Source organism: Sorex fumeus, unplaced genomic scaffold (assembly GCF_029834395.1).
Source record: "Sorex fumeus unplaced genomic scaffold, SorFum_2.1 ptg000083l, whole genome shotgun sequence".
Lineage (NCBI taxonomy): Eukaryota > Metazoa > Chordata > Mammalia > Eulipotyphla > Soricidae > Sorex > Sorex fumeus.
In genome coordinates, this window is record NW_026606140.1 from 11,940,898 (window position 1) to 11,968,663 (window position 27,766).

Here is a 27,766-nt window from a genome sequence, read left to right on the forward strand (position 1 = left end):
CGCTAGGAGGCGTTGGCGGGCGGCAGTCACGCGTTCTCTCTCTCCCGCCAGTCAGTTCCACGGGCTCACGGCAGCCAGCGTGCCGAGGACTCCGGGAGCCACCGTGCCCCCTGAAGTGCCAGGAGGTCTCCAGACCCCCGCCCCGCCCACCCACCCACTCAGCAGCACCTGCCACTTCACCTCCTGGGGGGACGGACGGATGACAAACGGCCGGTGCTGAAACGCCCGCTTCCTCCTCCAGCTGGGGCTCGCGCAAACATGTTTGGACCAGCCGCCCGAGCGGAACAACACTTCAAAGCCGAGTCTCGGGCACATTCCGAGTCCGTCCACTCTCCCGGCGCCCCCTCACCAGTCCCGCTGTCCCCCCAGCAAAGGTTCCTGTCGTTTAGCCAGCGGAACGGCCAGCGCGCCAGGTGCCACACGCAGCGTTTCCTCCTCTGCGTAGGAGAGCCGGGAGGATGAATCTTCCCCTGGCTGACGCCTCGGCCCCAAAGCGTCGGCAAGGAAGTGGGCTCTGAGGAGGGGAAGTCGCTGAGATCCGCGGGTCAGTCACTCCATGGAGATGTGCATGGAGCTTTCCGGAGGCCGGGAGACGTGAACGCACGCAGGCCTCTCCGCCTCCGAGGCAGCGCAGGGAAACACCAGCGCGCAGGCAAAAACCACGGGGAAGAAATGAGTGGATCCAGCTCCCGGGTCTGCCCGCTAGGTCAGGGTCTCGTGGTGGCAGGCGGCCGGCCGGGGGAAGTCGAGGCAGGAAAGGACGCTGAGACAGGACCGCCAAGGGGCCACGCGAAATCCCCCACGGGGTCCGCCCCGTTCCGAGGCCAGGGAGCCGTGTTCAAGTTCAAAGTTTTCTGGAAGGAAGAAAACGAAACGGAAGGAAACCCACACCCACTGGGGAAGGGCGGACGGGGAAGGCGCCGGGCCAGCTCAGGCCGCCGAGCGCCGGCGGATGACGAAGAGCCCGCGCTGCAGCTGCCCCAGGTAGATCCGCATCTTGGTGCTGTCGCTCGTCTTCCGCACCCAGATCTGGAGGGAGGAGGGACGGGGAGAGAGTGAGCGGGCAGACGCCTGCCACCAAGGCAGCGACCCCGGCCCCTCCGGGCCAGACCCGTGCTCTCGAGCTTCTGCTTGGCCTGATCCAAGGACCACCCCCCACTTGGACTTGACTACAGAACAGAGTCCCCAAGAACAGAGACTTTCCATCGCACCCGGGAATATTTTCCTTCCCCAGGAGACGCCTACATTAGAATCCTGGTTGCTCGCAGGTGAAGGGACAGTGACAGGCAAAGATCAAAAACGCAACCCAGACGCCTGGGAGCCAAGGAAGGCCCAGTGCGGATCCTGAGATGACAAGCCCGCTTAAGCCAGGCCTCCTCCCCCGCAACGATGCCCTGCTGTTGGGGGATGGGGGGATGGTGGGGAAGGCACTTTGGAGTCCACCCGGACACGGTCACTCCTGGCAGGGCTGGGCCTGGGGTGCTGGGGACTGAGCCCGCTCAGCCATGGGAAGTGCGGGGCAGCGTCCTAGCTGCTGAACTGTCGCTCCAGCTGCAGGGGGACGGTCGGGGGCGCCGGCCCCACCAAGGCAGGGGTGGGCAGGACAGGGGCTCCCCCGCGGGGCGCCGGCACCTTCGAGGGAGCTCTCCTGAGTCCTGGGTGCTGCCCTCAGGCTCACCCAATTCTCGCCTTGGTGCCCCTGCGCCTTGGCACCATGAGCCCTGGAACTTTCCATGGCAACAGGTAGGGGTGACATGCCTCGCCCCTTCCCAGGACTCACAGGATGGGAGACTTGCCCCTTTTCACCAGGACAGGCCTACAGGTTACCACCGCCGGGCCACTCCAGGGGGGAAAGGGTGCTGTCCTTTCACCTACTCCCTCCTGGCAGCTCGATGGGCGCCATCCTCCAGAGGTCACTGGACATCAGGTTTGGGCCCGCAGTGACAAGACATGCGGGGCCTCATGAGTTGGGTGTGGAGTCGGCCCTTTCCTCCCCACCCCAGTGAGACCCCCGAGTTGCTGCCCACAAGTGGCCTCTCTGGATCCCGATCGAACACTGCTTAACAGCCATGATCCCAGAGACTCAGGAACAAATCTCGGAATCCAGCAGGTTTTGGCAGAAATCCCTCCAGATTTAACTGTTAAAATTTCAGAATTCCAAAATCGCGAGACCACTACTGTGTCTGTGCAACATCATGTTATTCATAACCAGCAATGGAAAACAAATCGTCTACGGTTGCCTTTTCAGCAGATCCGAGTGTTGGAGTAAAATCCCAAATAATAATAATGGGTCTGGTGTCGAAATATGGAATGTAACCAAAGTAGAGAGAGACTAATGTGGAAATCATCTGCCCACAGGTAGGGGGTAGAGTGTGGGATGGGGCGTTTACAGGGGTTTTTGGTGGTGGAGAATGGGCACTGGTGAAGGGACGGGTGTTTCATCATTGTATGACCAAGACTTAAACCTGAAAGCTTTGTAACTGCTCTCACAGTGATTCAATAAACAAATTTATAAAAAAGAAAAAAGAAAAGGAAAGTAAGGTAGAGTTTATGTCCAATTCAATCAGCCTAATCAATGGCTGAATAAATAGCAATACTCCGAGAGAGAGAGAGAGAGAGAGAGAGAGAGAGAGAAGCAACAGCAGGGGGGAGGGGCACTTGTTTCTACTCAGAGGACCTGGGTTCGATCCGATCCCTGGCCCGTCAAAAGAGGGCCTCCTGAGGCCACCAGGAGCAATCCCTGAGTGCAGTCAGGTTTAACCCTGAGCACTGCCAGGTGTGACCTCAAACCAAACACACAAAAAAGATCTTCGAGGAGAGAAAGGGGAAATATGTGTGCAAGAAAGAACCCGGGCTTTTCCAGAGTGGAAGTAAGCAAGCCCTGAGACAAACGGGCAAGATTTGTGTGCAAGGGCACACACGGGTTTGAAGAGTGAGCCCACCGGGCAATTTTAACCTGCATTTTCCTGCAGTCCATCCACTGCTGGCAATAAATGAACTGGCACTGCTTGGCCAAGAATGGTGAATATTAAAGATCTTCTCACGAAGCCACACATGTTAGCAACAGAGAACCTGAAGTCAGAGATATGGGCTGGAAGAGATCTCCTACGAAACCAAGTGTTTACTGGGCTTTACTGAACCACTGGAACTGAACACTGGCCCCGAGACAGGGCGCCAGTCTGCATCTGTCTCCCTGAAAAGGCTGCAGGGCCCAAGCCCGGCCCCCTGGTCCTGAGTCTGGGTCCCAGGTGGCCCTCGTGGCGTGGCAGTGGTCCACACAGCCAGGCGCCAGTGCTCAGTGGGAACCCCGACCCCCTGCTGGGGGAAGCAGGTCTCCTAGCAGCCCTGGCTGGGCACCATCTCGGCAGGAGTGACCCCGCGACCATGGCCCTGAGAAAAACGCCACTCACGCTACTTTCCCACCTTCCAGGGAAAACTATGGGTTTTGCAAACCAGCCACATGTGAGGACATTTTCAGCTGGGGGTGCTGGGAGACTAGAAGAGGCGTAAGTTATCCCATAGGCCAGTTTCCTTAGACGCACTGTGCCCTGGCGCACATAAGTTCCAGAGGGCAGACACGTATAAACCAGTTTCTCTGCAGACATTTGGGAACTGATGAAAGATCAGCCAACCCAGCTATTTAAGCTGTGAACGTTTTTCTTACACTGCTAACATCACAGGGCCGATGCATACGCCTCCCGAGAGGAGCCCAGGAGAAGCCCCAGGTGGGGAGGGGCCTCTGGCTCCAGCCACACTGGGACAGTCCCTGGGGTCAACGGCCCAGGGCTGCTCAGAGGCATGTGGGAGCTGTCAGGTGAGAAAGGCAGCCTTCAGGGAAATGACTAGCGGGGGCGGGCTGGGGGGGGGGGGGGGGAGGGCGGGGGGGGGGGGGGTAAGCCCTCTGATGCCAGGACTTCGTGAGCGCAGACTCTGTGCCACACACAGTGCCACAGGCCCCTCCCGCCATACACAGCTCATCGGAATCCACCACAGCCCCTTAAAGTCTTGGGGACCTGGCGTGGCGGAGACGAAGCCCCCTCACGGGAGGTGTGGGTGCCCAGGAGCGGCAGGGCAGGAGGGCGGGGAGGGTCCCAGGACTGGAGGGGGGCGGGGTCCACCCTACCTCATTGGCGCCGACAGAGCTGATGACACAGCTGAGCTTCTGGCTGTCCTTGGACTCCAGGTAGATGGCCTGGCTCTTGTGGTACCTGGCAAAAAGAGGACAGCGGTGATTCCTCTTGGTCACTCGGCGGAGGTGTGGGGAAAGCAGCTTAACTGGTCACGTCACCGGGGCTCGGGTGAGAAAAGGCCAGGAAAGCCCGCCACGGGGTCCAAGGCATGAGGAAAGGCCAAGGGGTTCCCAGCAACGCCCGGAGCCACGTGTCCTCTGTCAGGAAGACAGGGTGTCACTCAGAGACACTGCCCGTGATCTCCCGGTGTCCTGAATACAGTGGCTCCCACATGCATCCTAGACCCACCAAAAAGCTGGCGACATTAGACAGTGAAATGTCCATACGCTCTATTAAAATTTTATAAAACTCTAAGATCTATAAACAACGCTTTCCATGCATTTCAGTTATTCCAGAATTGAGAAAAATCTCATTCGTTTCGTGTGGATGAAAACGCACCCACCACAAACCTGGGGTAGAAAGAGCACGTCGATGGGGCCAGTCACTGCAGAGAGGGAGGGCGTTTGCCTCGCTCGCTGCTGACCAGGGTTCAACCCCCAGCATCCCATGTGGTCCGAGCCCACCAGGAGTGAGCCCTGAGTTACCGCTGGATGTGACACCGCCCCCACCAAGAGAACATGCCAGATCTGTTACAGACCCAGCTCCAGAGATGCCAACACGTCTCATTTCTGAGAGGAGTGGGGCCAGAAGCAGGAGGGAGCAGTGGGAGCCGACCTGGGCAGCGCCCCCATGGCCCTGGGCCCAGGAAGAGGGGCTGGAGCCTCCACGGCAGCCTGAGGCAGCCAGCGCATGCCAGCATCTGGGGATCCGAATCCCGGAGAGCAGATCACGCAGCAAAACCAGCCCCATAGAGCTTCGCCAGCAAATCTGGGCGCAGCCCCCACGTGACCCCTTCAGGGTGTGGCCCCAACCCCCCCCACACACACACACACAAATTAAACCCAAGAAAACAATCAATAAGTAACTTACTAAAAATGTACTGATAAAATTCCTGGTACTAACCTCGGCCATTCTTGGGTGTTAGTCTCCTGTTTTGTTTTGTTACTTTATGTTCCCCAGATGAATGCAATCTTTCTATGTCTATCCCTGGAGGCCAACCACACATGCTAGGGGAATAGGGAGGTCAGATAGAGAAGGGAGCACCAAATAGAGGGTGTTGGGAGAATTCTCCCAGGATGGGAGAAGCATGTGGAAAGTAGACGATAGACCAAACATGATTGCCACCCACTGCCTCATTTGCAAACCACAACACCCAAAAGGAGAGAGAGAACAAAAGGGAATGCCCTGTCACAGAGACAGGGTGGGGTGGGAAGGATGGGAGGTGGGAAGGTTACTGGGATCCGTGATGGTGGGAAATGGGCACTGGTGGAGGGATGGGTACTCGATCATTGTATAATTGAAACCTAAGCACAGAAATTTGTAAGTCTGCAACTGTACCTCATGATGTCTCACTAATAAATAAATACACACACACACACACATACTGATAACTATCACTTTTTTTTTTTGGCCAATCGACCCATTTTATAAGCTACAACTCAACTCTGCTAAAACAAACAAAAAACACTTTGAAGAGCCTCAGAGAACAGACTGGCCCCCAGCTAAACTGACTTTTACTACTTTCTTACTATGGGAACTCTGACCTGGGAATTCTGACAATCAAGCTGTCAGACCTATTGGCCCACCATGCCCCCAATGGCGGCAGGAGGAAGCTATTTCCCCCAGAGCGGTCACAAAGTGAAGCTGGAAGGGACAGAGTTAAGTTAATGCTGTAGTCCACTGGAAACCCTGGTCTAAACATTCCATTTCCCAAAGCGGCCCATGCCTAGTCATAAACTGTCACTCTTGAACTTTTCCGCAGTCACTTGGGGGTTGGGGGGCTGAATCCATTTGAGTGACTGGGTGACACCATTCCTGATTCACATCAGCTGCTCTGGATTCAGAGGGAGAAGAGTTCTCACCTACCAGCCACTGCCACGGTGCTTGCTGAGAACCGTGCACATTTCATCTACGTCAAAATGTGAGCAAATCTGACAGCCGGACAGGAAGTGCCTTCACCTTCTCAGCACAGGAGGCCAAGGGAAGGTGCTTTTCCTTCCCGGCAAAATGCCAGAGCTGCTCCTGCCACAACGCAGCCGCAGTGACACCTGCTTTGCTGAAGTCCTTTAAAACCCAACCACACGCGTGGAGCCGGAAACACCGGCGCAAACGCCCACAGGCGGCAGGTGCGAGTGAACCAAGAGGACGGAGCGAGGCTGCAGCTCAGGCCCCGGCTCCCGGGAGGCAGCAGGATACCGTGGGAGCACCTGCCGACAAGTATTAGGACCCTCAAAGGACCGCCATGCGGCCCACACCCCGCACCTGGTGGGGGGAGAGTGCTGGCACGGGCTGCCCCGCCAGCAACACCCCCCGCTGTGGGTCCCTGGTGAGAACAAGAACCCCCCATGCCCGCGTCCTCTTCCCCCCACCCCAGGGCAGGACCCACACGGTCTCCGGATGGAGCTTCAGAAGCAGAAAGAGCTGAAGCCACACAAATTACAAAATGAACACCGTGTGAAATATCACATGGATTTAAGGCGCAGAGATCCGTAAAAATGTTAGTGATAAATCTCATCATTTTTGAAGACGGTTCTTCGGTGTGGGCTTGATCTTTAAAGGTTATTTGGTTTTCATTATTAGAAACATTTTTCATCTGATTTTGGCCCTCGGCGCGGTGGGCAGGGCAGCCCTGCCATCTAGTGGGGATGGCTGTGAGGTGCGGCAGGAGGCAGGCTGGCCGCCACAGCGGCCACCAGACCACTCTCTCGCCAGGCCACCAGAGCGGCTCTAAGACGGAGGGTGGCCTTAGAACGAGCCGGGGGCACCGGGGGCCCTTCCGTCCCTGCTGTGGCCTCACCGATGGGGCTGGCTGGCTGCAGACTTGCTAGAGAGGGCAGCATTTTTACCACCTGCCAAACACAGACTGGAAGGTATCCACAAACATGAGGTAGAGCTTTGGCTTTTTTTTTCTTTTAAGCCTCCACAAATTCAAAATTAACCATGACATTTGGAACTTTCCGTTAAATTGAGAGTTATTATCATTAACCATCACAGACCGCGCCCAGTGACTTGGGAAAGGTCTCAGCATCGTAAGGGGCACAAACACGTGTGTGCCTGTGTAGGGACAGAGAATGAAGGACAGCGGAATGAAGAGCGTTGAGCACAGGTGACGGAGCACCTGGATGAGGCCAGGGGATGGCTCAAAGGGCAGGGTGCAGGCCTCGCATTCGGGTGGGCTGGGTTCCGGCCCCAACAACACGGGGTCCAACGCGGGGTCCTGATTTTAGTCCCCTGAGCACTGCCACAGGCAAGCTCCCAACGCCAAGCTAGGAGTGGCCCCTGAACACTAATGGTGTGACCCACAAACAAAAAACACCAACATGAGTCTTTCAAGGTTCTTTCATTCTGCCATTTCAATCCCAATAAAAACATGGGTGGCATGAAAGTGTCAGGAAGTATCTGAGAATACGGCTGGCCCCAGCATGGCTTCTGAAACCCTCGGCAGCAGACTGATGTAGAAACGGGTCCTCGACCCAGCAAGTGGCACCGAGCAACAGCTCAGCCATTCAGGGCAGCCAGCTGGTCGGGGGCACAAAGAAACCAGGGGGATGGCCCCGCCCAGCCCAGAGCTTATTCCAACACAGAATCTTTGCCCAGCCCAGAGCTTATTCCAACACAGAATCTTATGAACGTGAGTACCCCCGTGAATGTGAGTCCCCAGGGGCAGAGTGAAGAAAACAGGGCTGGGGAACAGGATGAGAGTGGGATGAGCAAGACCTCTGCCCCCGCCTCCCAAGGACTCGAAGGTGTCAGGCTGTCACTTCTGGATGGCAACAAGTACAGTGAGAGGGGCCTCCACCGGAACACCCCACCCAGGACTAGCCGTCAGAGGCCTAACGAGGAGGCCCCCGGCGCGCCTGATGCCCAGTTAGTGGGACCCCCTTCCGGTGCCGCAGCAAGCGCATCCCCGGGCCTACCATCGCTTGTCGTAGTAGAGCTTGCCGTCCTCTATCCGAGCTTCGAACCGCTGGGCTGGAGACTCTGCAGGCGCAGCAGGCAAGTGCTCGGGGGAGGACGGGGATGCTGGAAGAACCAGAGAGAGTCAAGGACTACCACGAAACCAACACGCATCGACCAGCTAATGGGGTCTGGCTGAAGTGCTTGAACGGGACTGAGGAGCAACAAGCACGCAGGAGGCCAGGGTTCAAATCCCCGGCACGGCACAGCCCTGAGCAGAGTTGGGAGGATTCCTGGTGCAGCCCCAAAGGTGAAAGAACAGAAACGCTGCTGTCAAAGGTGGTGAATGAATTTGAGTACCCCCTGTGAATGTGAGACCTTGACCGCAAGGCCTCAGCTACAGGCAGCGAGAGCCTCACAGTGAGCGGGAAGGCAGGAACAAGCCTCTGCAAACAGAACCACAAGGCTCGGGCAGCAGAGACGTGGCACAGGGTCGCCCAAACCCTGGGCCCTCTGGCAGTCCTGTCTTGTAGGACAGGAAATCAGAGGGGGGCTGGGCGTGCCTGAGGTCTCCTCTTTGGGTTTTTTTCCCCCCTTTTTGGGGGGTAGGGGGGCACACCTGGCTTACTGCTGGTCTGCACTCAGGGATCACTCCTGGTGGGCTCAGGAGTCCACGTGGGGTCCCAGGGATCAAACCCAGGTCAGCCGCATGCAAGGCAAGCGTCCTACCCACTGTGCTATCTCTCGGGGCCTCTGCTCTGATTCTCAGCACCACCCTCCGGCAGACAACGGGCACTTTCATTTCTGAAAAGCGCCAACGATCCTGGTCAGGTATCCCCTCCTGCCTCTCCAGCAGCTCGGTAAAGACCTCACAAACACAAACGCTAGATAAAGACCACCCAAAGGAACGCTAGGCCACACCACGCTCTTACCTGGCCTCTTGGGGGACTTAAGCTGTAGGAAGGGAAAAAAAAAACAACTTAGCAAAGACTCATTTCAGGTGCAACTTAAGTCAATTAAAGCTATCCAAATGATCAACAAGTCACAGGAAATCAGCAAAGCATAAACCCATGCCAGACCTTAGTTCTCAAGTAATTTAACACAAACAAACCATACCTTGTTTAAAGTTCTCAGATCCTCCATGATCTGTTCGTCTGTTAACAAATAGTTTAACTGAGGTGCTAGGAGTTAAAGAAATGAAACTGCAAAGGATGGTTTCCAAAAAAACACAAGTCAGCGACAGGGCCTTAGAATTACCATGGGCGGGCAAGGGCTTGCCTTGTGGGAGTTTATGGTTGCCCTACAAAGGGCCACGTGACCTTATGTCATGGGAAGGTGGAAGGAGGTTTACTAGGTGACCACCACACCGGACAGAACCACGGGGACACACGAAGCAGAAATCCACTCCATGTGCTTCCGTCCCCGGGATCTGGAGAGACGGGACAGGCATGCACGTGCACACACGTGGCGACACACCATTCCTGCATGTGGCTGGTTTGGCCACCAGAGGACACGGCAACACCACACCCCACCCCACCCAGCCCTCGGCCCTCCCATTCGCATGATTCCATGGGCTTCCTGCTGCCTCACTGAAACCCCCTTAGCCTGACGGAACAATGGTTGGCAAGCCACTGTTTGAGGGAGACAGAGATTAGGCAGGAACGGCAGCCATCACCGTCGTCATCTTACAGGTAGAAAAATGGGACTGAAACATGCTCTGCGTGGGAGAGACCCTGAGCTGATTCTCGGCACCCAGGGTCCTCTGAGCACTCCTGGGAACAAAGTTTCAAGCACTGCGCTGGGAACAGGCCCTAGCACTGCCAGGAATGGCCCTAAAATAGGTGGGAAATTAAGGCCCACCATTGGGCTGCTGCAGAATGAGCATTAAAACCATGCTGGCGCTGCTGACGGGAAGTGCCTGTCCAAATTATCTCTAAATCCCTCCCATTGAAACTGCCAATCAAGGAATTCCATGAATGAAAAACAATGGGGGCCAGAAAGCAAACAAACGACAAAAAAGCAGAGGGTAAGGCCTGGCACAGCTGACCCTGGCTTCATACCTGGCACCACACAGGGGACCCTGGGGACCGCCAGGCGTGAGCGCTGAGCACACAGCCAGGAGCACCTACCTGAACACCATGGGACAAGGCCCCGAACCCCACTCCCGCCCCCCAGAAGGCCAACGCTAGCTGATGGATGCATATGGGACCTATGCCCTCAAGGGCAGAGCCACTTCCTGCAGGCCCAGGAGTAGAGCGTGGACAGGGGCCCAGAGGCGGCCAGGAGGCAGGATATCAGGAGCGGGCTTCCTCCGCTTGTCGGGGATGGGGACAGGGTCGTTGGGGCGCCGCCGCAGCTTCCTCGTCATGATGGGTTTCACCTCCATGGAGTCTGCGTCCGAAACGAAACAAGTTAAACTGGCCTGAGCCTGACGACAGACCGGCAAGTACTTCAGAGGAAGAATACCCGGCTCCCGGCCCCGGGGAGGCTGGACACTTGGGTTCACGTCCCTCGAGCCACAGCCCCCCCGGCTCAGAGCAGAGAGAGGGGCCCCACTGGACACCACCCCAGAAACTCAGCTCGGGCCAGAGCGCCAGACAGCAGGTAGGACTCCGGCCTTGCACGGCCCATCCAGGGTCCGCCCCCAGCACCCCGCAGGCTCCCCCGTGCTCCACCTGAGCACAGAGCCAGGAGAAAGTCATAAGCACCGCCAGGGCTGGCCCAGAAACCAAAGGAACGTCCAAACGCAGCCAGCCGTGCACCTGCCAAGCAAACAGGGGTCCCCCCCCCCGCCTCCAACAAAGATGAGAGTTGGAGGCCCTGAGGCTGAGGGCCCTCAGGCTCCCCCGCTGATGCACCCCTGCTCTTCCCGCCCAGGCGGGCACTGAGGGCCATCGGGTCACAGGCCCCTCCAGAGGCCGCTGGTGCAGGTCCAGCACCGTGACAGGCTTTCACGCCCCACTCCCCCGGACTTGCTTCCCTGACTGGCGTTGGGCACCAGTGACCCCACGGGGCAGCCAGGCTCCCCGCAACCTTCCGGACTACGCTGCAGGCTGACCCCGCAGCCAAGCCCATCCCATCCATGCCTGGCCCACCCCGCTGCCCACTGGCCACCCAGGCATCCTGGACACTGGCCCGCACCGGTCCTGAACCCGGCTCCCAATGACCCCACGCAACTCGGGCTCCACAAACCTGCTCAGCCCCCTCTTTGGGCGCTGCTCCGCCCCCCTTCCAGACAGGCCCGAGCCCGCTGCCGCCACTGCACTTCCTTCACCCAGCAGCCGAGTCACCAGGCCGTGCCGGCTGTGCCCTCTGCCTCCCCCATCCCTGTCTGTCCACAGACATGCCCCGCAGAGATCCTAAGGGTCTCATCCACAGCCAGTCTGAGGGACACCCCAAGACACGAGGCCGGCCGTGCTGCATGGTGCTCCTGCCGACAGCTCCCGCAGCCCCCGTGCTCCCGGCCTTCCTCAGCAAGCACTTAGCTCCCAGTACGCCTCTGTGCCCAGCAGCCTCCTAAGCCAACCCGCCCAGGGCCAGTCCAAGGATGCCGCTGCCCTCCCGAGTGACCCCAAACATTCCTACAGACCCAGGGACCATGCCTCCACAACAGGGTGCCGGAAATCCCAGCCTGGAGCACTGGAGGAGGAGCAGAGCAGGGGCTCCAGGGGCCTGAGCCCACCAAGTCCAAGGAGCTGCAGGAGCTGAAAGAGGGAACGAGGCCTCGAAGCCAACTCCTCAACATCCAGTTCAATGTTTTCCCTCGTCTAACCTTCACATCCACCTGCCCAAGAGGACGGGATCCGTTCCTCGCCAAAGAGGAGGGTCCACCAAGGAGCTGGAGGCCGAGCAGGGCGGGACTGTCCAGGCTGCGCTGAACGCCCTTATGCAGACGCACCCACCAGTGCTCAAAAGTGACTCCCGGCTCTGCACTCAGGAATCAGTTCTGGAGGGTTCAGGGGACCATATGGGATGCCAGGGACTGAACCCAGATGGACAACGTGCAGGGGAAGCACCTTCCCACTGTGCTATGGCTCCGGCCCCAATCCTGCTTCTCCTAAAGGAAACTCAGTCACCACTGAGGTAAGGAGACGACTCCCTAAGAGTCTGGGGGTTGGCGGGCGCCCCTGGAGAGGCAGGAACTGACAAAAGATGGAGAAGCAGCTCAGAGCAGCTCAGGGCAGAAAGAGGGCCAGGAAGAGGATGAACTGGGATAGGACCTCACTGGGAAAACTCACGAAGGTCCGGGACCGTTCTGGTCACTGACACAGGACCTTCAACTTCAGAGCAAACTCCTGCAGAGCTGGGACCTCTCTCCAGGCAGCTGCTGCCCTCAGCCTCTACACAGACCCCAACCCATCCCCAAACCACAACCTGCATCTTCTCAAGACCTGCACCAGACTCTGGCATACCCGGGGGAGATGGGGTGGAATGATGGGGCTCAGTCGGGCTGCTGGGCGTAGGTGCACCTTCCTGCCTGCCTCCCCCGGAAGGTCCCCGCAAGGTCTGGCTGGGAATGGCCCGGGAGGACTCCAGGTCCTGTGGGGATGGGGCAGCGGCCAGTACTCGCGCCTCCCGATTTACATCCTGGCTTCTCATCGGCCTCTTACTCCCCTTTGTCTGTTTTCTAAGAGATCTTCACGGGGAACCAGAGAACTGGATTTGAAGACAGGACGAAGCCAGGTGGCAGCTGGGCCTCAATCCACAAAGGTGAAATCAGTCACTTGACTAGAGGAAGGAGACGGGCTGTGAGCCCGGCTCCAGCTTCGACAGGCTCATCAGCCCGGCGCCATTCTCCCACACTGGATCCTACCTCGGCAGCACTTCCCCCTGCCAAGGGGACTGAGGGGCTGGAGGAAGGACATCGCTACCTTTAATGCCTATGGCCAGCGCCACACTCTCTGGCGATCTGTTTTGGTGCACCTCAAACGACTGCCTGCCCTGCATTTCTTTGTCTTGTATTCCCGGGCAGGTTCAGCCCCAATTTCCCGAGGATGCCGCTCTAATTCGGGTTAAAGCTTCCGGCTGTCAACCGGCCTGGCCCAAGGACATCAGTCATTAGAACACCAAAGCGAGAGGGTTGGTGGCACCCCCTAGCTGCAGATGGAAGGGGACCAGAGAGGAAGCGACGCACTCTCCCACTCGCCTAGTGAGGGCTCGGGAACATCTAGGAGGCTGGCAGGCAGAGGCCCAGGCAGTGGTCAGGGCATGGGACAGAAAACAGGCCGGCGCTGCTTCGAGCTTCACCAAAACCCATTCATGGAGCTGCTCTCAGAATTCCTCAAGGCACGATTCCCTGCGGCCAGGTCTCCACTGAGGAGCCCTGAGGGACGAAGCCTCTATTTCCACCCCACCCCCCAGGGGAGAGCAGCCCCGTTTTGCTGGAACCCTCCTGGGTCCCACACACCCCGGCAATTCCCAGGGGCTCTCCTGAAGCCTGGGGCCTTGGGTCACGATCCAATAAGCAACCAAAAAGGTCGAGAGAGAGAACCCTCTTTTCCAACAGCCTATGTGAGGATGCAAGACGGTCCTCTTAGCTAAGCCGGTAAGACACCTCTGGGAAGCAAACAGGAACCCATGGACACTTCGGAAGAAACACAAAGACCCAATTTCCCTTGAAACGCCACCCCCATCTTCAAAATGAGCCACACTTGGTCCGCTGCTAAATACCTGCCCACAAGAAGGCGAGTTTCTCTTCTACGTGTCACCACATCTTTCTATCTGTGCGTCAGGTCATCGCTCAGTATTTTCAGCACCTAGGACCTGCCGCCACGGCTCGTGCCTCTGACCCAGCTCCAGCACCTCTCCAACCCCGTCTGTGTCTGGGGAAATGGCGTGAGAGCAGTGGCTTACTCACTGGCCCCCGACAGCTCAGTGACACAGAGCCCGGAACCTTCCACACGCGACACAGAAGCTGAATCTGGGAGATGGTTTGGCGGTCGGGGCCCGGCCCCAGCGTGGATGCCTGTACGCGGAGAGATCCCCAACACCTCCACTTCAGCTGGCTGGGTCACCGCACCCCATGGGCATGGTGTGGGGCTGCTCCAGAATAAATCTGGGGGTGCCCGGGCCAGCGACTAACTCGCCTGGCAGTCTCCGCTGACAGGAACTCGCCCAGTTCCAAACCAGCTCCTGCAAGTCAATTCCACGGCCCAAGCCGCTGCCCACACCTTTCTGGAAGTCAGCCCACTCTGCTTCTCCCCCTGCCTGCCCGTAGTGACGGGGATGGCGAGGAGGAGGAGGACGGGGGGTGGGGGGGGAGGGGGAGGGTTGGGTTCAGCCCTGCTCCCTGGCGTCCCCCCCACAGACAAGCACAGGCGCAGCAGACACTGCAGCCACGTGGCCTCAGCTTCTCCCGCAACATCCACCGTGACGCTCGGGGCGGGCGAGGCCTGGAGCACCTCTGCCTCACACGGAGGCCCAGGGACGGCTAAGGCTGAGTCGCCAGCGCAAAGCCGAGGGGCTGAGGAAGCAACGGGGACCTGGCCCTGGCAAGAGGGGCCGCGACCCCCCGAGGCCGCAGTGCCTACACAGGACGACCTTCCCCTGGACCCGGCCCTGGAGCCACGTGCTCGTACCTCCCGTCAGCTCCATCGTGAGCTTCTCATTTTCAATCATTTTCTTCTTTTCTTCAAGCTCGGCAATCAGGTTCTCTTTCAGTTCAACCTTCTTGTCTTCAAATTCTTTCACTGCTGCCTTCTTTTCTTTAATGTAATTTCTTTCCACTTGTTCGGTCTGAGCAGAAAAAGAAGAGAGAGAGAGAGAGAGAGAGAGAGAGAGAGAGGCTGGAGCAATAGCACAGCAGGTAGGGCGTTTGCCTTGCATGCGGCCAACCCAGGTTCGATTCTCAGCATCCCATGTGGCCCCCCGAGCACCGCCAGGGGTGATTCCAGAGTGCAAAGCCAGGTGTGACCCAAAAAGCCAAAAATAAATAAATACATAAAATAGAGAGACAGACAAGCTGGGCACAGCCGGTCCTGGCATGGAGGATCCCAATTGAAATCAGGTTGTACACACAAGTGCAAACACCGTCAGGAGCGCTGCTAAGGGCTTTGCCTGGCTGCCCCCCACACCCACCATGTTCCCCTGAGCACCAGCAGAAAGGGGTCATCCCTGAGTGGAGTCAGGAATAGGAGCAACCCCCAGCCCCCTTAAAAAGAAACTATCTCTGTGAGAAAGACTGAAAGGGTTTTGTTCTCCTCTTTGGGAGCAGAGCATGAGGGTATAGTCCTTCCGGCATTTGGAAGGACATAAATAAGGCACTACACGTGTGAACGCACGTAACGGCCACTCCCTGCGCGTGGGTGTAAGTGAGTGAGACGACCTGGCCTCGTCTGGCCTCTATGAGACGCTTCACAGGCTCCTCGGGCGGCTCCGATCTCCCACATTTTACATTTCACGGTTTACATATTACAGGAAGATCAGATTTCCACAGGTAGTAAATGGCTCCTTCTAAGGACACTATTTCGAAGGACATCAGGACATGGCAGATGACGGATCTCTCTTCTGAACGGCAAGATCCTGCGCCCAAGGGACGGTGCCATTACGGATACTTGGGTACTAGCAGTGAGACCAGACCAGCGTGTGCGGGCTATTTGCTCGGTGCCTGGAGCCCAGCAGCCCCCCAAACTCTCCCCGGTGAACACGCACGGGGGCCACCTCACTGCTGTGCTCGGAGCTGGGGGCTGGGCCAAGGCCAGGGGCTGGAGAGTGCCACAGGCCTCGCAGAAGAGCCCCCAGTTCAACCACGGGGCCCCTCTGATTGGCCCACACTGAGGGCTGTGGCCAAAAAATAGTCACTTTTTAAAAGGTTTTTGGAGGAGCGGTGGGTGATGGGGAGTGAATTTTGAATTTTGCATTGCTTCAAGCTGGCTGTGGGGGTGGGGGGAGGTTGTCGCTAGTATGAGTCTAGAACAGACCCCCACTCAAAAGACAAATAAGGAGCTAGAGCAATAGCACAGCGGGTAGGGCGTTTGCCTTGCACGCGGCAGACCCGGGTTCGATTCCCAGCATCCCATATGGTGCCCCGAGTACTGCCAGAAATAATTCCTGAGTGCAGAGCCAGGAGTAACCCCTGAGCATTGCCGGATGTGACCCAAAAAGAAAAAACAAACAAACAAAAAAACAAAATCACTGTGTCCGCCCACCACTGAAATCCACTTCCTTTAAGCAGAAAGTGACCCCCAACTGCACCCAAGGCCCAGGCCCCATTGCAGCACGCCTGTGGGAACTGCAGCTCCAGAAACTCGCTTCTTAAATGGGGGGTGGGGGAATCCCACAGGCTCACAGGACTGAATGGGGGAATTGCTCTGCTTGTGTGGGGGGGAGGGGCACCCAGTGACCCACAGGAAACTGCTCTCCGTGGTGCTGGGTGGACCCCAGGTTTCTGCCGTTGTGGACAATCACTCCAGTCTGTGGAGCCGGCTCACGGGATCTTGTTTCAAGCCAAACTTCCTTCCCGTCTGTTACGGGTACGTGACTTGTACGTCGACTCTGTATACTTAGGTACCCGGGGGACACCCAGTCTCTTGAGGAGGGGGCTGTGGGCAGGACACTTTCCAGAGACCCGGAGCTCACCAGGGACCGCCGCCCCCATAGCACAGAGGACAGAGGGGCTCGGGGAGAAGCGGCCCAGGGACAGGGCAGCTCCGAGGCCCCCAAACTACGAGGCCGGGAGAGCTCGGACACACTCACAAACAGCACCTCTGGGCTTGTCTTTCGGGGCCATGGGAGGGAGCTGGGCCCTTACCCGTGCCAGGCGATGCCCTCACCCTGAGCCAAGCCCCCAGCCCCACGGGGTGTGAGCGTGAGATCACAGCAGGCAGAAAGTCCCAGGGGGCCTGTGGTCAGCAGGGGCTGCTCCCCCTTAAGCCCCCCCACCCCCGCAGGCTGCAGGCAGCGCCGGGGCGGGGCAGTCTGGCCTTGATGCTGCGTGGCAGGCGTGTGGTACTCACTTCCAGCTGGAGGAAGAGCTCTGAAAGAGAGGGAGCACCGTCAGCGCCAGGCTGCCCGATACCGCCCCGCAGCCGCCTCCCACGAGCGAGCAGAGCCCTGCGCTTACGTGAGCGGCACTCGCTCCACCCCACCCTTCCCGCCCTCGGCCGTCCTGGCGTCTGCCGTGGCAGCGGCAGGCAGAGGAGAGCCCAGTCACGGGACCCGCCCTGCTCAGAGAGGACGAGACGGAGCAGGCCCCTGGCCCCCAAACACAGAACAAACCGCCCCGCGCCCCCTTCCACCCCCCGCCCCCGCCGCCTGCAGCAACTGGGGGGGAGGCAGTGCACCTTCCCCGCACCCCACTACTTCGAGCCTCCCTGGCCCCAGGGGCAGGGGCAGATGGTGCTGGAGGGGAGTGCTCAAGGCCAAGTGCCAGGGACAGTAACAAAGGGAAACTTTTTAGGGCTGGAGAGTGCTGGGGTCATGGTACTTGCCGTGCTCTGCAGGCAGATCCCTGATTCTCCTGCCCCAGCACTTCTGGGAGCACCGCCCCTGAGCACTGCCCCCAAGCACCGCCCCTGAGTACCACCCCCGAGCACAGGCCGCCAGGGAAGGGGCGGGCGAAGAGTCGCTGCGATTTATTTCCGCACACGGAGCCTGACCTGCGTTCCGGATCCGCTCCTTGTACTGCTGGTCCAGCTTTTTCATCCTCTTCTGATATTCCTGCAATGTACCTGATGTTGAGCATTTACAAGATAAAAACGTTACTTTCAAGATTAATCTGTTCTACATTTTGTTACCCCAAGTCTTCGAGCCCAGGGACCTAGTAACATCAGGGAGAAACACCAACGCCCCGGACACCCCACGGTGCTCACTGCACTCAGCTCTCCCCCACAGTGCTCACGGCGCTCGGCTCTCCTGCACACCCACCCCTTCCGAGGAGGCCGTGCGCTCCGGCAAGTGACAGGAGCAGGAGAACAGGCAGAGAGGTGACTCCAATCACATGCTGCTGCCGCTGGAACCAACAAGCCTCCCTTCCTGCAAAAACGCAGTGTCCTGCCGTGGAGAGCAGCACTTCCCAGTGAGCGATGACAGCCCAGAGGGCACCAGGACGGGGGAGAAGGGGGAAGGGGCCGGAAGTAGCCCTGGGAAAATAAGGGGCATATCCAGGAGCGGGGGAGACAGCTCAAAGGTCAGAGCACATGCTCTGCTGCCTGCGGCCCGGGTCCATCCCTGCCACTGCTTGCTCTCACCCCAGCCTCAAGGTAAGAATAGCCCTTGGGCACGGCCGGGGTGGCCCCTGAATCAAAACAAACCAACCACAGCAGCTGAGGGGCTCGTGTTCACCTGCTGGGGAAAGGGGCGTGTCCAGAAGGGTGCTAAGTGCCCTCTGCTCCTCCTGAAAAGGGGGCAGTCGGCCAAGAAAATCTGAGAACCTCTGGTCTGGACCGACGTCCTCCAGAAGAAACTGCTCAAACACCGAAAATGCTCTCAAACGCTCTGCCCTGTAGGGCAGCCACGGGCCCGTGCGGCCAGAGAGCGAACAGAAGGGAAGCCTTTGCTTTCGTTCCAGTTAAAAGGCTTCACGTGGGTGGGTCAGAGAAATATTACAGCAGGTAGGGCACCCGCTTTGCACACGGCCAGTCTGCCTTGGACCCCTGGTAGCCCTGCAGGAGTGATCTTTGAGCACAGCGCCCGGAGTTAAGTCCTGAGCACTACTAGTGGGGGCCCAAAACCAAAGTTTCTAGAAAAAGTAATAAGATTAGGGGCCAGAGCACTACAGCAGGTAAGGCTGACGCAGGCTTGATCCCCGGCACGTCACAGGGTCGCCCGAGCCCTGCCAGGTGTGATCCCTGAGCACAGAGGCAAAAAGCCCTGGGAGCACCACTGGGTGTGGCCCAGAAACCAAAAAATGGAAAAACAAAAACAAAACAGGATACTGGATTCACACTTGGAGGTGAGACTTGAACCGTAAGTTCATGACCTACATGCCAAACTGCTTTCGGCAGCAACAGGCAAGCGCCAATCCATTTTAGTCATGCAGGAGTCAGGACAGGAGATGGCGCGAGAGGGTTGGGTGCAGGCTTTGAATGGAGAAGCCCCGAATTCAATTCCTAGCACCACGTGGACACACGTTCCCCACTCCCAGCACCAACAGAAGCAACCCCAGAGTAATGTCAGGTGTGAACTGGCAAAACAAAGTATGGGGGGAAGGAGGGACCAGTAAGGCCAGCACACCACTCACAAGCACTCAGGCTGACCCCATTAGCACTGACTGTCACCGTCATGCTAGGAAACCTTAGGGTGAGGGGCGAGAGTGATAGCACAGCGGGGAGGGCCTTTGCCGTGCACAAGACCAGCCCAGGTTTGATCCCCAGCATCTCATATGGTCTCCCAAGCACCGCCAGGAGTGACCCTTGAGTGCAGAGCCAGGAGGAACCCCTGAGCATTGCCAGTGTGGGCACCCCCAACAAAAAAACTAAAACAAAACATTAGGAGAGGCAGAGCGACAGGATAGCAGGCAGGCCGTTTGCCTAGCAAACAGCCCACCCGGGTTCAAACCCTGGCACCTCCTTCAGTCCCCCGAGCCTACCAGGAGTGGGCCCTGAGTCCAGCAGGGTGAGAGCCCAAAACCAAAATAAATAAAAAGTAACAAACTTCAGGGGGAAGACCATCAGAGAAGCTGGACGCCAGACACGCGGGGCTTCCAGAAAGGCTGTCGGTGCCTGCTGGGCCGAGCAGGGAGAGGGAGACCCACGCAAACACCAAGCCAGGGAGGAGGCACGGAGACTGCGGGGCGCTAAGGCCTGTGACATTAGAACATCTGGGACTGCAGGGGAAACCCCGCACCCACCTTCTTGCAGCTGCTGCAGCTGCCTCTTGAGAGAAGCCAGCTTGTCCTGGTACATCCTGCAGAGGAGAGAGAGGCGCGTGAGTGAGACGGCCGGCAGGACCCGGTGCCGGAACAACCCCACACCAGACTGTCCCGGGGGGCCACTGGGGACCTAAAGGAGAGGACGAAATCCCCACCCACTGGCCAGTCTCAAGCGCACCAGCGCGCGCAGGAGGGAGGCAACATGGGCCAAGGACGGGCTCCGTGCTCATCATCCTGACTCCGCAGCATGTGGCATCGCTACCGCTGGACAGCCCGGGTAAGCCTCTTGGACCCGTGTCACTGTGGGTGGCACAGTGCCTGGGTCAGCCTCTCTATAAGTTTGGAACTTTGTTTTTGAGTTTTTTTGGCTTTTTGGGTCACACCCGGCAATGCACAGGGGTTACTCCTGGCTCTGCACTGAGGAACTCCCCCTGGCGATGCTCGGGGAACCATATGAAATGTTGGGGATCGAACCTGGGTAGCCCGCATGCAAGGCACACACCCTCCCAGCTGTGCTATCGCTCCAGCCCCCAGTTTGGAGCTTAGGAAAGTCAAAATCGGGGGCCAGACCCAGAGTACAGGGGGGAGGGAATCTGCCTTGCCCACAGGCAACCTGGGTTCAATCCCACACATATACAAAATACAATGATACTGTTAAAAAAAAGTCAAAACAGTTACTCTTAGAATAATTAAAAGAACTTAGGAAAAAAAGAAAACGTGATGCCATTTTCCTGCCTATCGTAACGCACAAGGGGACTGAGAAATGGCACCAAACACAGCTCTTCTCGCAACTCCCCGATTAAATCGCAAGTTCCGAAGGAGCTGATCATACCTTCGGCACAGTTTTCTACTTAGACAGCATAGCTGCGCAAGACTAAGTTAATGAACGTTGTCATAGCTTAAAAGCACTGTTCCTTTAGGCTCAGAGGAGTACCAGAAGTTAAATACGCAGCTTTATTTGAGCCCAGCTGGGTAGGCGCGACCCACGCCAAAGACCCAGGCACCAGCGACCTTCCCCGCAGCCACGGGCCACAGGCCAGTCTGGCCCCACACGAGCCTGCCAAAGTCCCGATTCCAGGGACTGAAACAGGCCTGTGGAGCGACAGCACAGCAGGGAGGGCGCTTGCTTGGCACCAGCCAGAACCAGGTTCGACCCCCCTATATCGTCCAGCCGAGCACCACCAAGAGCAAGTCCCGAGTGCAGAGCCAGGAGTAAACCCTGGGCATCGGCGGGTGTGGCCTGGCAGCTGCTGGAAGAACCCGGGTGGCAGGGCAGGTAGCAGGCACTATGGGGGCTAAGGAACAGTCTCGCCCTGGAACAGAGTCCCCAGGGCAAGGAGCCCTGCAGTCGACTCATGCTGTTGCGGGGGGCGAGGGCTGATTCTTCTGGGGAGAAACTGGAGGTGCTCTTAGAACCCATCCTCGCTCGCAGAGATAAGCCAGTCAGTGCAAGGCTTATCTCCTCTAACAAAAGTAGAGGGGCGGCTTTTGGAAAACAGTATGGACGAGTCTCAAAAAATTAGAAATTAAGCTCCCATCTGACCCAGTAATACCACTCCTGGGATTATATCCCGGAGACGCAAAATGTATAGCTGAAATGACATCTGCACTTGTATGTTCACTGCTGCACCGTTCACAATAGCCAAAATCTGGAAAACACCCGAGTGCCTGAGAACAGATGACTGGTTAAAGAAACTTTGGTACATCTACACAATGGAATACCATACAGCTGTTAGAAATGATGAAGTCATGAAATTTGCAAACAAGTGGTTCTACATGGAAAGTATCACACTAAGTGAAATGAATCAGAAAGAGAGGGACAGACATAAAAAGACTGCACTCATCTGGGGAATAAAAAGTAACAGAATGGGAGATGAACACCCAATAGTTGAGATAGGTACCAGGAGGTCTGCTCCATGGCTTGGAAACTGGCAACACATGCTGGGGGAAAAGGAAGCTCAGATAGAGAAGGGAACACCAAGTAAAGGGTTTTTGGAGGACTTGCTTGGGATGCGAGATGCATGCTGAAAGCAGACTACAGACCGAACATGATGGCCACTCAATACCTCTATTGCAAACCACAATACCCTAAAGAACAAAGAGTGAGCAAAAGGGAACGTCCTGCCACAGAGGTTGGGCGGGGTGGGGGGAGCATGAGGGGGGTGGAAGGGCTACTAGGTTCATTGGTGGTGGAGGATGGGCACTGGTGGAGGGATAGGTACTTGATCACTGCATAACTGAAACCCTAGCACGAAAGTTTCTAAGTCTACAACTGTACCTCATGGTGTTTCACTAATTAAAAAAAAAAAAAAGAGGGACTGGAGCAATAGCACAGCAGGTAGGGCGTTTGCCTTTCACGCAGCCAACCCGGGTTCGATTCCCAGCATCCCATACGGGCCCCCGAGCACCGCCGGGAGTAATTCCTAAGTGCACAGTCAGGAGTAACCCCTGTGCAACTCCTGGAGTGACCCAACAAGCCAACTAAATAAACAGGGGCACAAACAAACTGGAACGAGTTTCTCTAAAGAATACGCCACGTGAGCACGTGCTGCCCGCGCCCAACTCTCCCCTCGTGAGATGTGGATTTTCACGCTTTTGTGTCTAATGCTGGGGTCTGTGCAGGGGGGGCCCTCTGCCCTTGGAGAAGCCCGCGTTCCCTCCTGAGCCAGTTACTCTCTCTCGCTCGCTTTCTCTCCCTCCTCACCTCAAAAACCTCGAAATAAAATGTTTTACTTCAGAAAAATAAAAGAACACTTCCACACACCAAGTACGGGAGAGGGAACGGCCCGGCAGATCACTCATGAGAAAAGTCACGTCTGGGCAAAGCGTATTTCACCCATGCTGGATGTGCCAGACACGGACCTGGAATCCTAAGTGAGTCTCCCAAAGAGAATAGGAATGAACTGAAGAAGCAAACGGGGGAAAACAAAAAACACAGATTCGCAGACTGACGGGTGGGGGAGCCAGTCTGCAAAAATACGTCTACACGCGGGGCCAGAGCGACAGCACGGTAGCAGGGGGTTTGCTCTGAGGAGACCCAGGTGGGTCGCTGCCACCCCCCACCCCGTGTAGTACACAGAGCCCTGCCAGGAGGGAGCCCCGAGCCGCCAGGGATGGTGCAAGGAAAAAACACAAAACAAAACAAAAGCAGACACCCCAAAATACACCTCGACATCCATCAGTGAAGAGGCTGAAGCACGAAGGCTGGGTACAAAGCGAGAGAGTGTGTGGAAACCTCCAGTCAAACTTGGCTGCGGGGGGTGGGGGGAGCGGCAGAGGATACTCTGGAGGGGAGGGCGTTTGCCTTGCACACGGCCAAACCAGGTTTGAGTCCCAGCATCCCATAGGGTCCCCCGAGCAACGCCAGGAGTGATTCCTGAGTGCAGAGCCAGGAGGAACCCCTGAGCATCTCCAGGTGGGACCCAAAAACCAAAAACAAAAAACAAACTTGGCTGAGCAAGAGCTGTGGGTTTCCAAGGCCCAGGAGGCCACTCTGCCGGCCCAGCACCTGGTCACCTGCCCGCATGGCCCTTGGCTCCATCTCCAAGACGCCAAGAGGCCCTCCTGCCCCGCAAAGCCCGGGAAGAAAAGATGACCCAAGGAAGGTCACGGAGCACCGGGGAATAGCAGCTAAGGAAAGAGATGGCCCCTCTGAGGGAGGAGGGACTTTAAGCCAAACACGGATACATGGCTGGGGTTTCTCCAGCCAGACTGGGTGAGGGGAAAGTGCCAGACAGTCCGTGTGGCTGAGAGAGAGGGGCGGCCCTCGGGGTTCCCCAGGCCTCACAGCACGGGCCCCCTCTCATCAATGATTCCCAGAGCTTTAGAAAGTGAGGAGCACAAGCAATAGGAAATGAGTGATTGAGGGGCTGGAGCGATGGCACAGCGGGGAGGGCGTTTGCCTTACATGCCGCCACCCCAGGCTCGATTCCCAGCATCCCTTATGGTTGCCTGAGCACAGCCAGGAGCAATTCTGAGTGCAGAACCAGGAGCAACCCCTGTGCATCGCTGGGTGGGACCCAAAAAGCAAAAAAAAAAAAAAAAAAAAAAAATGATTGCAGGTCTGCCATGGGGGCAGGGAGACTGGGGTTGGGTTGGAATATTGAATGCCCGTGACAAATCTCCACGAACCATTTCATAAACCACAGTGTTCATATACAGCGTAAGGGGAAATTCACATTACGTAGGTCCTACCTATTCCATGTAAACTCCAAAATATATTAACACAGAAGTGCTTTAAAAGTGTTATTAGTCGGGGCTGGAGTAATAGCACTGCAAGTAGGGAGTTTGCCTTGCAAGCGGCCTACCCAGGTTTGATTCCCAGCATCCCATATGGTCCCCCGAGCACAGCCAGGGGTAATTCCTGAGTGGAGAGCCAGGAGTATAACCTGAGCATTGCCGGGCATAACCCAAAAAGCCAAAAAAAAAAAAAGTGTTATTAGTGACAGGTGAGACACAATTATTAGCATAACGAGATCCAAGTAAAATATAAAATTTAATGAGATATACTTTATTTTTTAGATTTTATTTGGTTTCCCTTTTTTGGTCACACCTGGCGATGCACAGGGGTTACTCCTGGCTCATGCACTTGGGAATTACTCCTGGTGGTGCTCGGGGGACCATATGGAATGCTGGAAATTGAACTCGGGTCGGCCATGTGCAAGGCAAACGCCCTATGCGCTGTGCTATCACTCCAGCCCCTAATGTGATATACTTTAGATTCCAGACCTGAAAACGTACATGTAAAGGAGAATGCGCACTTTTATACTGTATTAAATGTTTTTAATTTTCTTATTTACATAGGCCAAAATCATATAGTAATCATTAATTTAGCCCTTACTGATTTCTTTTCTGATCATTCTACTTGCCAGTTCTTAAAGGTTTGTTGGAATAAGCAACATAAAGTAGATTTGTCCTGTGCCTAAGAGGACAGGTTGGGACTGGGAGGCAAACTGGGGATATTGGTGGAGGGAAGGTCACACTGGTGGTGTTGGAACACTAAACGCTTGAAACAACTGTACAACGAACGACTTTGCAAATCAGTGCTCTTAACAAAAATCAATTTAAAAAAAAAATGAGAAGCAGGGGCCAGGAGGTGGTCCAACTGCAGTGCATGACTGGCGTGAACCCGACCCAGGTTCCCGGCACCACTAGATGCCCCAAAGCATCACGAGGGGCGACCCAGGAGTCCCCAACACCACATCCTCAGGCCCGTGACGTGGACAGCCCAGTTGGCGGATAACCCTCAGCGGCGCCACAGGACCCCTACCCCCATCCCCACTGCACTCACAAAAAAAGGGAAGGTGGGACTAGGAGGGAGGCCAGCAATAGGAAGGGGGGGTGAGTATTTGCTAACCCCAGTGAGACCCCCAGCACGGCACAGAGTCCCCAAAGCACCACGTGAGCACCACCAGGTGAGGCCGGACACCCACTCTCCTGGGACCCTGGGCCGGAACGACAGTTCAGCAGGTAGGTGCAGGCGCACAGCCAACCCAGCTTCAGTACAAGGCAATGTGGACCCCTGAGCACTATCAAGTGTGTGCCCCCTCCCACACACACACAGTAGGAAATTGGGACTGGGGAGGCAGGGGCCGGCTCACCAGTGGAGAGCAAACACTTCACATGCAGGGAATGGGGGGTTAATCCTCACGGCCACCAACACAGCACTGGGAACGACACCAAGAATCGCTATGTATGGCCCCAAACACATGGAAAACAATCAGTGTGGGAAACAGTTCTCTCCCGGGCCTTGCATGCCTGGGGTCACTTCCCTCGGGTCCCTTCAACCCAAAGCTCAGAAGATTCTGGAGCAGAAGACGCAGACGGCCAACTGTATACACGTGGACGGTCTTTGGGAACATGGGTTCAAACCACACACACCAGGTGACCATGAACATTTCCCTGCTGGCTCTGGGGCCTGAAAAACTGATATTGGGAAGTCCTACTCACTGTTCCTTCATCTCGACGTAGTCTTCCTCGTCATGCTTGGCCAGGTCAGTCTCACTGGCATCCTCGGTGTCTGGACAGAGATGGGGAAGAGGATGTGTTAAATTCGCCACTCACTGGTCACCTTTGCCAGTAACTTTGGTGTCTGTGAAATGAATTTCTGCTCAGGACAGGTTCATGTGTAGTCACAGAACAAGATGACAGAGTCCCACACAGGCAGCCTGGTGCCAAGGGTTCATCTCAGCCGAGCCAAGAGCTATCTGCCCCACACACAGCGATAGCAGGAGGCCGCAGGGATAGTACCGCAGGTAGGGTATTACCCTGCACACAGGCGACCTGGGTTCAATCCCAGCATCCCATCCCCAGACGGCCCCTCCGAAAACTTCTGGCAGTAGGCCCTGAGCACAGCTGTGACCCCATAAATAGAGCAGAACAAAAAAAACAGGCAGCTGGGGTAAAGGTCTAGGCTGGTACACTCAGACAGGGGCAGTTTAGCTAAAGTGGGTGGGGGGCTGGCAGCCAAAGCAGCCCACCCTTGCTCCAGGCCACCCTCCATCTCAATTAAGTTGCCCGCGGCTGCATTTTATATCATTCAAGGGAGACTCCAACACAGGGAGCTGGTTTCAAGAACTGAAGTTATCTTCAAAGTGGCAACTGAGGCGAAGGCAAAGGAAACAAACAGAAACTGTTTCCAAACATTTGAAACATTGTTCTTAGGATAAGTGAGGGGTTTCCAGACTAACTTCAGCCCTAAGCAAAGGGCGGGGTGGGAAAAAAAGTAAGTTTTGCCTCGTGGCTCCCCCTGGTGGCTGCTAAAGAGCAGTGCAGGGGACTCCCACAAACACAAGCAGTTGGAGCCCATCAGCTCCTCCAAGGGGCGTCTGCACACACAGCGGCCTATTCGTTACGTTGGGGGGCGGGGCGGGGGGAGGCACCTGGGTAGTGCTCGGGGGCTACACCCTGACACCCAGCTCTGTGCTCGGGGCATCCCAGGCCGTGCCAAAGGGCAGAACCCGGGCCTCCCGCACGCAAACCGGGAGCTCCGGCCCTGCGCCGGCCTTTTCATTCCCTTCTCGGCCCTGGAAAGCCCGTTTCGGACCCAAGTCTCCATCCAGAAACAGCTGCCTTGTTCTTCAGGCCAGGGCCGTCACTGAGACCCCGGCACACGCCAGCTGCCCTCCTCTCGCGCCCACCCGCCACCCCGCCCGGCCAGGCACTTGGGCAGCAGAGACGAGTAAAACGCTCCCCTCGCAGGCCGCGGGCCCGGCTTTCGGCGCCCCAGGGGACGCCCCCCGACACACACGCACCCCGACCTGGACGGTGTCTCTGGGTCTCCCCGCCCGCTCCCACCCCGCCGACACCTCCCGGCTGCCCGGCCGCGGAGCCCCGTGGGAGGAGCCGGGCTCCGGGGGGCGAGCAAGGCCGACTACACCCCAGGGGGCGGCCCGACCCCCAACCCCAGTCCCCGCGCAGCCCGCCCCACCGGGGCGGGGGGCGGAGGGAGGGGGTGGGGGTGCGGGAAACGCCCGGCGGGACCCCGGGCGCGGGCGGGGGCTGCAGGCTGCTGGGCCCGGGGGTCGGGGAGCCGGAGGCGGACCTCGGAGGGGGCCCCCCGACCCCCCGCTCGCACCTTCGTCCGACTCGCGGCCCCGGCAGCTGCGCTCGTCGTCCTCGGCGCTCTCCAGCTCCTCGTCCTCCTCGGGGTAGAACTCGGGCGCCGGCGGCGCGCCGGCCGGGGCCGGGGCCGGGGCCAGCAGCCCCGCCGCGCTCATGGCGCACCCCGCGCGCCGCAGGCCAAGTCGGGCAGCGGGAGCCGCGGCAGCCG

General features: G+C 57.4%; 1 protein-coding gene across 1 annotated transcript; it reads right to left on the reverse strand.

Annotated features, from left to right (window-relative positions):
- Nucleotides 1-722: 722 nt before the first annotated feature.
- Nucleotides 723-27,766, reverse strand: SUDS3 (SDS3 homolog, SIN3A corepressor complex component). The gene is made up of 12 exons (XM_056131032.1): nt 27,572-27,766; nt 25,945-26,014; nt 19,975-20,030; nt 17,783-17,854; nt 17,141-17,160; nt 14,765-14,921; nt 10,482-10,577; nt 9,303-9,364; nt 9,119-9,140; nt 8,207-8,312; nt 4,124-4,208; nt 723-1,029 (listed from the first exon to the last, which is right to left on the reverse strand). The coding sequence occupies exons 1-12, from the start codon at nt 27,711-27,713 to the stop codon at nt 931-933; spliced, it is 987 nt and encodes a 328-aa protein (XP_055987007.1). The 5' UTR covers nt 27,714-27,766; the 3' UTR covers nt 723-930.